An 11458-nucleotide genomic window follows, 5' to 3' on the forward strand; every position below is an offset into this window, starting at 1 on the left:
CCTCTCACAGGAAACTCGTTTGTACTGGCAGATGCTATAAGAGAGCCCTGACTGGAAATAAGCTAGGTTCAGGTGTGTTGGCCAGGTGAGACACAGAGGAGGCAACTCAGCAAAACACATGAAATAAGAGACAGGACAGATCTCAGGAAGAAGATGGCAGCTTGTTTCTCGGGGCCAATGAGAAGGGGCAGCCATCCAGGACACTTGCAGTCAACAAGCAGGCAGGGAACAGGAAAGAGTGAGAGTGAGTGAGGGACCTGGGGACCAGAGCCTCAATTAGGATCCAAGCATTACCCCAGCAGGTTTCCCACTAGGAGTCCTAATTGGCAGGTTTAGAGCAAGCAGGGAGTTGCGCTGTGATGGAGAGGTGGTCACTGCACCTTATCTGCGCCAGTTCATGTAGGGTGTGTGGGTTGGAGGGATGAGTCAGGCAGGTTGTATCCAGCTGTCTCATAGGAAGTCATCACCAAGAGGTGATTGTATAAGGCGGATACCTGGATCTGCTATGTGGAGGAATTGGGAGGAGTTGGACACCTGGAAACCACATCAAGAGTGACTAAGCCCTGCTTCTGGTATGAGAAAGTTAAGCCCATATTCAAAAGGGATGCAAAACAACATAAAACTATAGAGGTTCACTATACTCATTTTGCTGAGAGGACGCTGAGGCCTTGAGATATCGTAAGACTTAGGAATCGGGCAGCTGGTGAATGGTGGCCCTGGCATTTGAACCTCCATGTGAGTGATTGAAAAACCAATTTGTATTCCATTAAATCATGGTTTTTTTCTATTATAGTTTTACTTTAAATATTCATATTTTGTCACTCTTTGAAATTAGTAGGCCAGGTATGGCTCATATTTAACTCTCTAGCAGGAAAATTTACCTTACCAAGTCTGCTAATTACCTTACTGTACTAGAAAATACTTTAAAATTTAAATTATTTAAAAAAATACAATGCAGACTTATATTCATTCTTGTAGTTCTTTCCCATAATTACTGTAAAAAGAATACAAATATTATTTACCAATACTTCTTGTCTGATAGTCACATGGCATCCAATCATACAGAAAATATTCTGACCCTCTCTTGGTAATGTTCTTTTCCAGAAGGAGAACTTGAAGCAGAATGGCTGCAAGATGTGGGTTTATCAACTCTGATCTCAGGTGATGAAGAGGAAGATGGCAAAGCCTTGCTCTCTACATTGACTCGAACCCAAGCAGCTGCCGTGGAAAAGAGATACAATACCTATACCCAAACCATGAGGAAAAAGAATAAGCAATCTATCAGGGATGTCAGAGACATTTTTGGAGTCAGGGAATCTCCTGTAAGTAAGAGCTCAAACATGGCTCAAAAGGTGCTTGGTTTGATTGGGGATGGGGGTAGGGTGGGGCTGGGGTAGAAAAAAATATCAGAAATGTCTGGTTGGGTGGTTCCATTCTAACTTTTTGAGAAAACTAAAGCAGACAGCACAGTGCAAATTTTTACAAGTTTGAACTTAAGTGATCATTATCTCCTTTACTGCAATCTCCCTCAATACTAAACTTATTCCCTTCTTTGTTGAAATCAGAGAGTGACTTCTTTGGCAGTGGAACAAGTCTTTGTGGGTAGAATCCAGGGACCCTTTACTTCAATTTCAGCACTGAATGGAAACTCTGTGGTCGGGCAAAGGAGTCCTAGGGAAGTGGACTTAAGTTTTGTACGCAAGACCAGGTGGTTTGGTTTGAATCGGGGGTGGGGATGAGAGATCAGGTAGGGTAGCCTTTATGTTCAGATAAATTAAAATGGTCAAAAAATGGAAGATACTAGCATTAATTAAGTGGGCAAGAGAATAATTCAGAAAACCATAAGGGAAACATCCTATGTTTTATGATAAATGGCTGGTTGAAGTTCTAGCTTACCCTTAGCAATTTCATGTCCACAATTTTACATCTAAGGCTATTACTCATGTTTTCCTATGTCTGCCTTTGTTTTACTGCTAGCTCTGTCTTATAGCTTACTTGTTCATTTATTCATTGCATAATTGCAATGTTACATTACAATAACTGCATCACAGATGCGACAGATGCATGATCTGTGCAACATTCTAGGTTAGGTTCTATGCAGATGGGCTTCTTCAAACATTTTGGATAACTAGTATATAGAAAAAAGGAAATTTGATGTTCAGCTGCAATTAGAGATAATTTACCTGGGCAAGCTAGTTAATCACTCTGATTTAGGTTTCTTGTCTGATTAATTATGGTATCAATAAGGGCATACAATAAAACTTCAGGGGTATTGAGTAGAAATAATGGTTAAAGGCAGTCTCCAATTTGAATTACTTAAGGTTGTCTGTAAGTCATATCTTCTTTTAGATAAAGTAATCACATTGGGTAGTTGCCAAGGCAGCTCGTATAGGCCCAGTTAACCTTTGCATTTGTGCTAACAGTGCCCTAGAATAGCACTATCCCTTAGAACTTTCTATAGTGATGGAAATGGTCTACTTCTGTCCATTATGGTAGCTCCAGTTACATCTGACTACCAACACTTTAAATGTGGCTAGTGTGAGAAATTGAATTTTTAATTTTTCTTAATCTTAATTGATTTAAATATGAACAGTCGCATGTAGCTCGTAGCTTATGTATTGAATAACATAGTTCTAGAATCTTCTGCCATATATAATGATATAACTTATGGTGAGTGCATTTTGAATTCTGAGCTATTTGGACTTTCAACCTAGTGTAAACCTGTGTCTTTCTGGATGATGGGATTGTCTACAGCTGTAACTGAGTAAAGGTGACTTCCACAATGTGAGGCAAGGACATTAGCTACAGGTGTCCTGACCAAGATGCCTACTGTAGTAAAGGGTTGCCTTGCTGGTTTAAATTCCTTGGGCCTGACGTTTTGGTATTTTTCATCTGACCACCCATATCAGATGTTCTTATTCAGATATCACCCAGCAGCATCATGGCTTGTGATCACAAACTGGTCCTTGTGTCTAGTGGCACTTAGAGTCCTGTATGCTATGATACTGCAGCAGTACCAAGGGATGATTTTATGGGAAATTGGGATAGGCTCCATAACAACAACCAAATAAATGAAGGACAATTAATGTGTCTTGTGGGTTTTGAAAAGGCTATTATACTTCTTAACAATCTTTTTGAAAGTCTTCAGGGACTTTCTACTTGAGAAGCAGGAGTCAAATGCTTTGTTTTAGTTAGATTCACATTAACCAACGTAATTTTTTTTTTTTTTTTTTTTTTTGAGACGGAGTCTTGCTTTGTCGCCCAGGCTGGAGTGCAGTAGCGCATTCTTGGCTCCCTGCAAGCTCTGCCTCCTGGGTTCACGTCATTCTCCTGCCTCAGCCTCCTGAGTAACTGTGACTAGAGGTGCCCGCCACCACGCCTAATTTTGTTTTTGTGTTTTTAGTAGAGACGGGGTTTTACCGTGTCAGCCAGGATGGTCTCGATCTCCTGACCTCATGATCCACCCGCCTCGGCCTCCCAGAGTGCTGGGATTACAGGCGTGAGCCACCGCGCCTGGCCATAATTTTTTTAGATTAAGAGTTAGTGTAAGTTTCTAAGTCAGCCTCCCCTTTCACATTTTATTTGGTGTTTGAAGAAAGGAAAGAGGAAAGCAAATATGAATTGTACTATTTGTACTAAATCTTTGGGATTTGTCAACAAATTTGTTTCAGGATGGTGTATTAGAAAAAGGAAAACTTTGTTTCCTAGGCTGAAGGGCTAATTGATGAATACCTTTCACTTACGATGACCATTCATGTTCATTTGACTTATGATGTACATTTGACTTGTGATAATCATTCATGTTCATTTGAAATTCATCTTTCAAATGAATTTTCTTTCAAAATACATGAAGAGCAGCTGTCCTTTCCACTTTTAAGCATTCAGGTATGGCAAGCTCACATGTTCTGCTGGGTTCTAGCTGGAGCACTGGGATACCCTTCTGTTCTGGTGGTTTCTTTCTTCCTTTCTTGTATCCACCAAAGTGGATCCCAAAGATATACAGTACCTAGTAGATTCCAGCTGGTGGGAAACTAGAAAAATTGCAAGTGGGTGATTTGCTATTACTGTAAATAAAAAGAGGGCCTGAGCCTGGGAATTCTTCTGAAAACAAAAAATTCCCTTGGTTATTTTTCACTTGTCTCCAGGATCATCTTGAGAGGATCCTAAAGTCTTTGCATCCATGCTGTCTTTCTCACTTCTATTTCCAGATACTTCAGACTTTGAATTTTGCTTTTCCCTAGGAAACTGCAAAATTAAAAAGGGTTTCTAGGCTCTTCCGAAATCCTCCATTTACTCAGTGCATTACTAGAGAATGTGTAACTATTCTCTTCAGATTTCCTAAGACTTTGGACTTCTAGTAATGGAAAAACAGCAAGATAAAGGTATTTTTTGTGCGCCGCCTTCTTTCATTTAGACCCCAAAGGGAAAGATAAAGTGCTCAGTTCCTCAAAATGAAATATCTTTTGCGTCACTGAGATAGGCAAATGGAATAAACTGGTGTCTAACTCCCGGAAAGACCAAAGGAGGGCCTAACAGGGTGCTTTTGTGGTGAGGAGTGAGGAATGGCCCAGGGTTCTTCCTTATGTCTGCCTTCCTCTCTTTCCTTCCAGTCCTGCTACTGAAGCCTCAGTTCTAGAGAGAATTGAGAATGGGGACTAAGGAAGTGGGTGGGCACAGGAGAAGGAAAGACTATATATTCTAGGGAGTCAAAAGGTCTTGTGCTGTCTTGGAAAATAGGGCAGTCAGTGAAATGAAATCAGTGTAAGTTTGGCATTGTCTAAGATGCTTAAAAAATTCAGATTGTTCCTTGTCAGAGATGTAAAAAGCTATATAAACCTAGCTTTAAAAAAAATATTTATAATATATAAGGCCTAGGAAACATCTTCACAGATTTTTTTCCCTAAAAAATTCAGCATCTGTTTTTGCAAGAAATTTGGAAGCTTCAAGAGAATGTACCTGAACTTTTTCAGTTTTCTATTTGAATTTGACAACATAAACAACAATTCCTCAGTTCCTCCTCCTGTCCTGTGTCTCTGGGGTCCATCGCGCCCTCTCTCTTTCTCTCTCTCCCCAACCCCTTCCCCCCTGCCCCCACCAATTGTGTCCCCTTCCCTATCCCTTCGTTTCCCCCCATCCCTTCTTATTCTTTCTTTGGCATCATTTACCTACATTAATTGAATAATTACTGAAGATTTTCCATTTCACTTTCTTAGTGAAGTCTTATAATCAGTTTCATAAGGAGATTTTGCATTAATCTTAGATGTATAAATTTGACCCAATATACTTATCTAGTAAGGATATAAGTACAAGTAAAATAGATAAGTATAAGATAAATACTTATATCTTTATATTGTATAAAATACTTATAAAGATGTATATTGTATAAAATACTTACAAAGATACAAGTATTTATCTTATCTATAAATTCAGTAATTTAGAAAATAGATATGTAGATTATATGGTTCTTCTTTTAATTTTTTTTGCACATAGAATCCCATGCTCAAAATCACTTGGCTTCAGAGTTGGTAAGATATGGGTCCATTATCTTTTCTTATGTACCATTGCTGTGGGGAAGTACAATGTCTGCATCAATCCTATTTCTTTACATAACAGATGGGGAAGCCTTTGAATTTTATTTTTATTGCTGGAAACTTGAAATTTCACCAACTTTATCTTTTTAAAAAATTCATCCTGGTCAGTACTAAGCGAGCTCTTACAATCTGAGAACTAGTTCTTTTTTCAGGTTCTACGTATTTTCTTCTAGCATTTAAAACAAGTATTTGTTCATTTTATTTTCTCAATTATCTCCTTCTGAAACTCCTATTAGATGATTGTTGCACTGTTTGGATTGAACCTCTGTGTCTCTTAAATGTTCTTATATTTTCCAAGCCTATTTTGGCCATAGCTGTTTTAACACTGTGCCTTTCATTCCTTAAAAATTTGGCCAGGCATGATGGCTGACACCTGTAATTCCAGCACTTTGGGAGGTTAAGGCAAGAGGATGGCTTGAACTCAGGAGTTTGAGACCAGCCTGGGCAGCATAGCAAGACCATGTCTCTACAAAAGAAATGTTTTTTAATTAGCCAGTTGTGGTGGCACATACCTGCTGTCCCATACCTGTTGTTTCAGCTACTCAGGAGGCTGAGGTGGGAGAATCACGTGAGCCTGGGAGGTCAAGGCTGCATTGAGCCATGACTGGGCCACTTAACTCCAGCCTGGAAGACTGAATGATAGATCCTGTCTCAAAAAGAAAAAAAATTTAATGGTCATATTGCTAATTTACTGAAGCCCCTCCCCTTGCCCTGACTTCCCTTTCATTATATCTAGCATCTGTTCTTGTTTCTTGACTGCAGTAGCCTCTCAGCACTCTGAAGGTAATAACTAAATTAAACCTTAAATTTCAAAGTTCTCTTCTTTTCCTTTAATTTTCTGCTTCCTTCAGAGTCTTGTGTTTATTTTAGCACCATCGTTTTTCTCTTCCATTGTTGTTGCTCTGCTGACTTTGATCCTTGGCTGTTGATTTATGTTTATTAAGAAAGGACTAGATTGATTGATTGATTAGTATAGGTAATGAGAGTTGTATGGTCCTCTTTTCTCCCAGAACTCTCCTGTGAATAGGAGTCTGGGCCTTTTTGAATGGTGAAGTTTGTTGACTGTCATCCTTCACTTAAGACACATACATATTGGATTATGACACCTCTGAATCAAAATATCCCATATACCCCAAAAATAGGTATACCTACTATGTACCCACAAAAATTAGAAATTAAAAAATAACAATACAAAACGTTTGACATGTGCCCATTTTATGTTTGTATGAGTCACATTTTTAAGTTTAAAAATTCCATGTTGAGAATATAAAAATTTTAAAAATATAAAATAGTTTTTTAAAGACACGTACATATGGCATCAATGCCAAAGTCATAGGAGTCCTGAGGAACTGTAATTTATTTCCTTTTCAAGCAAACTGAACTTCTCTTATACTCCTGTCCATATTCTTTTAGAAGGCTCCACGTGAAATGCCATTCAGCCTTCTGTCTACAACCACCACACCCTCACTGGGATAGCCACCGTTGCCACCAAGGCAGGTGTCACTCATTACCGAGAGTTAGCTACTGCCTGCTCTTCAGTGTCTGGGAGGGAAGGGTCTGCCTGGCCTCTTTGTTCAGAAAAATATTTTGCAGTTACTTTTGTCCTTCTGAGTGTTCGGTGCCTCCCTGATCCTTTTATTTTGGGTCTGGAAATGGGCTTTTTCTGGATCAGCCTTTACCTTCTATGCATTTTTCTCTTACGCCTTTTTACAGACTGAGGTTTTCCTCTAACCTTATCAAACCATTCGTGCCTGATTTTTATCTGCCAGGAACTTCCAACAATTTCTGTTCTGTTAATGGAAATGTTCAGTGGTTTTTAGAACTGCACATTTAAAAAGATATATCTTTTGACACTTGGAGTAATTTGCAGGGACAGGAGAAGGTAACCTGTACATTTTGCTATCTTGATTGAATTTTCTTGTGCTGGTTTTTCAGTAGTACTTATGCTTTTCAGAAAATAAATGTGTTTTTTCTTACAGTAAAAGTAATACATAATTGTTATTGGAAAGTTAGAAAATATGGACAGGCAAGGTGAAGAATAACAATTTCTGTGGGTTCGAAGAAGTGTTATGATTTCACTAAATATCTAATACATTTAGTTTTTCAATGGTGTTTTTATAATAAAGGAATAGACATTTAACCCCTGTTTTAGTTGTATATTAAATCAAAAATGTTAAATCAGTCTCCAGATACATCATGCATGGTTTACATAAAGTCCTGTTCATCATGAACGGAATTCCAGGACCCAAATACATTTTCCAGCATTCAGAAGATGTGAATTAAATGTTCCTTTCAGTGACACATTTAACTGGGCAAAATCGATCTAATTAATCTTCAGTTTCATAATTGATAAGCAACTAGCTAAAAGTGGAATTGATGTACAATTGACTATATAAATATACAGTGTGCTGTAAAAATGATTATATAACATATATATACATGTGGCTGCACATAACAGAAAACGCAAGAAATCATGTGTTATACAAATGTGAGTTTGTTTTTCTGTCTGAAGCAGATGATGTAGGTGGTGTTTTTCCCTACCATGAATCCAGTTTCCTTTTGTCTTTCATAAAAACAATCAGAAAACTTAAGGAAGACAACAGGCTGGGTTTGGGGTGCACAGTTGATGGTGTCTTCCACAGAGAATAGTATCTATTAATGAGCCTGGCATTTAGTAGGTGCTCAGTATGGGTTGATAAATTGCTAAATGCAAGGGCGAGTGCATAAGTAATCATAGCTATGGTTATCGCCACAAATCTCTGTGAATGTACACATAGTATACGTAACAAGTGATTTATTGCACAATTAAATTTGGGAAACTATAAATAAAATAAAATGCACTTTCATTTTTTTCAATAGCCAGGTGATTTTTTGTATCCCAACTCCTCTTTTGGATGTGACTCTGGATAAAGAGGAGGTATTGTCCATTCCCTGTAGAAATGGTCAACTGGTAAGTTAAGGCAAGGGAAACCAAGTGTAAGGAGGTTAGAAAAAATAATTATTTCAAGACAGAAAAACTAATGGAAAAAAATGCCCACTTAAATGGAAACAATGAAGAAAAAAAGAGACTCTTAAAAATAAACTCAGGAATAAATAAACCAATTCACAAATAACTATATGTCCTACCTTTACTAACAGAAAGAACGACACCCACAGTAATAGCTGCAGCTGGAAGTCAAAGTGTGGGGGAAGTTGTCAGATCAGTAGTGTTCTCTTGGGTGAGCTCAAGTGGAAAATCTTGAGCTATCCTCCATGTATCCTTGAGTATTAATTTAATTCCCACCATAAGAAATATTTTGACATTTCAGTTCTTTTCGTTTTGAGACGGGGTCTTGCTGTCACCCAGGCTGCAGTGCAGTTGCACAGTCATAGCTCACTGTAACCTGGAACTCCTGGGCTCAAGCAATCCTCCCACCTCAGCCACCCTAGTAGCTGGGACTGCAGCTGCACATTGCCATGCCCAGCTAATGTTTAAATTTTTTATAGAGATGAGATCTCATTATGTTGCCCAGGCTGGTCTCAGACTCCTAGCCTCCTCCCTCCTAAAGTGCTGGGATTACAGACATGAGCCACCATGCCCAGATCAGTTATTTTATAAAGGTAAATATCTTTTTTTTTTGAATTAGAATTGCATTTTTTTCTTCAGCTTTTATTTTAAGTTCTGGGGTACATGTGCAGGATGTGCAGGTTTGTTACGCAGGTGAACATGTGCCATGGTGGTTTGCTGCACAGATCAACCCATCACGTTGGTATTAAGCTCCGCATCCATTAGCTGTTCTTCCTGATGTTCTCCCTTCCCTGACCCTGAGCAGGCTCCAGTGTGTTCTGTTCCCCACCATATGTCCATAGTGTGTTCTCATCGTTCAGCTCCCACTTAGAAGTGAGAACATGCAGTGTTTGGTTTTCTGTTCCTGTGTTAGTTTGCTGAGGATAACGGCTTCCAGCTCCACCCATGTCTCTGCAAAGGACACAATCTTATTCCTTTTTTCTGGCTGCATAGTATTCCATGGTATGTATGTACCACTCTAAATGTAAATATCATGGGAAGCTGCACTGTGTCTTCTTAAATGTGTAGTGGGAAGTGGGAAAAAGTACACTATCTGGCATAGGAAGTGAACACCTTTCATCAGAGCGCATCTGGTCCGTTTTAGTACAAAGTTTCAAAGAATGCGAATCTGAGTTCATGACTGCCAATGAATCTGTCTCAGTAGAAGGCTTTATTTCTATGAGATGAATCCCATGGGTGATCTATACCACGTGTCATGAAGCTTGGGTCCACCTTTTGAAATGGTGCATCGTGAATAGGAGCCATAGAAGGACGGGGTTTTGCTGACATCTGCCTCCACCTGGATTTGTGGTGGCAGATTTCTCATTTACAGTCAGAGACTTTCCTCTGTTATACTTCAGTATGTTTCCTTCTCTTTAGCTTTCGTTTTTTTCCTTCCTGTTAGAGGAAGAAGGATTCTTTGCTGTTCCAAGAATAATTCCTTTTCCCACCCTTGATCGGATGAAGATGGCGATGATGATGATGATGATGTTTTGTTTCTGTACAGTTTCTTTTTATGTTATATAGATTTCATGTGAGGCACTCTATCTGAAAACAGGTTCTTTGTCTGTCCTAAGAGTCTGCTGAGTGGTTTGAATGTGGCCAGTTTGTGTTCTGGCCACTCTTCTGTTGCCTGAGGGTAGACCAAGGTCTGGATGTGGAGTATAGTCAGCAGGCACTGTTAGCAATCCTGTTTTGCAGATTTTGTCTCTATTTTCTTTTCTAATTTAATCCTTTTTCTAATTTTATTATATCTTTCCTTCCTTCCCACCAGGACACTTGGCCCAAGGCGTTTGCCCCTCTCTGCTCTCCCCGTTCCCCTTGCTGCATCCAGTGTCTCACCCCTCAGCCAGAGGAGGGCAAGTGAGAGCAGACACTGAAGCCTTTCTAAAAAGTGGGTTTCTGTGAGCCTTGTGTCCCACCTGGCTCTACCTTCTGTTTTGGTTGTCTTCTCTTTGCCCCGTTGGTGAGGGCAAGCTCTCCACCCTTGGATTATGACAGTGGCTGAACACACAGCACCCAACACTGATCACGTGTAATCGACAGCAGTTTATTAGTCACATATCCTCACAGCTTGGGAGAGGAGTACACTGCATGCCACACAGGGTCACATGTAGGTCACATGTAGGGAGCAGGGTGAGCAAGCAGGGTCTGCAGGCTTCGTAGCATTAAGAGGGTAGGCTGTTCCCTGGCTCCCACAGGAGAAAGTGATTGGGTTTTTGAGTAATTCCATGGGCTGGCAGGGAACTGAAATACTACTCAGAGATACACAAGAACTGTCCTCTGGATAAGGAGCGTTGTTTGACTGGGGGACCTTCTCTGCGGGAGCACAGTGGGGAGAATTTGCTATTATGCCATCTGATCTCACCAGATTACCAGGCAGCTCATCATATCGAGCCTTAATTTCGATCTCACACCACATGCACACCCCCACCCCGACTAGGGATTCTCATTATTCTGGGTTTATTTTATGTATTTAATCTTGTACCTTTTTATTCTTATATTCCATCTTTTGCGTTCTTCCAAACTGGAGGGAAAATATGGTGAGTTTTCACAGAACTTCTTCTCTCTCAGTATATTAGAGGAGGACTTCTATTTTACAATGGTATGTTGCATCCTTTGTGAGTAGATTTTCAAACTGGACTGTAGACATTGCATCAGGAAGCAGAGGCCAATAAGGTTTGAAAAATGTACTTTTTACCTTTTTCAAATCTAACCATATGAAACAGAAGATAACAATGTAGATAATCACGAAAGGATGAGATGGGTGTGTGTGTGTGTGTGTGTGTGTGTGTGTGTGTGTGTGTGTGTGTGTGTGTGT

The 11458-nt window shown here is 39.6% G+C and overlaps 1 protein-coding gene across 1 annotated transcript in view; it reads left to right on the forward strand.

Moving 5' to 3' along the window:
• Positions 1-11458, forward strand: part of ARHGAP28 (Rho GTPase activating protein 28) — a 190120-nt gene that overhangs the window by 109472 nt on the left and 69190 nt on the right. Inside the window, exon 3 of the mRNA XM_023228475.2 lies at positions 1105-1322. Coding sequence (XP_023084243.2) covers positions 1105-1322 — 218 coding nt within the window. The remainder of the gene's footprint in view (positions 1-1104; positions 1323-11458) is intronic.

Source organism: Piliocolobus tephrosceles, chromosome 18 (genome assembly GCF_002776525.5).
Source record: "Piliocolobus tephrosceles isolate RC106 chromosome 18, ASM277652v3, whole genome shotgun sequence".
NCBI lineage: Eukaryota > Metazoa > Chordata > Mammalia > Primates > Cercopithecidae > Piliocolobus > Piliocolobus tephrosceles.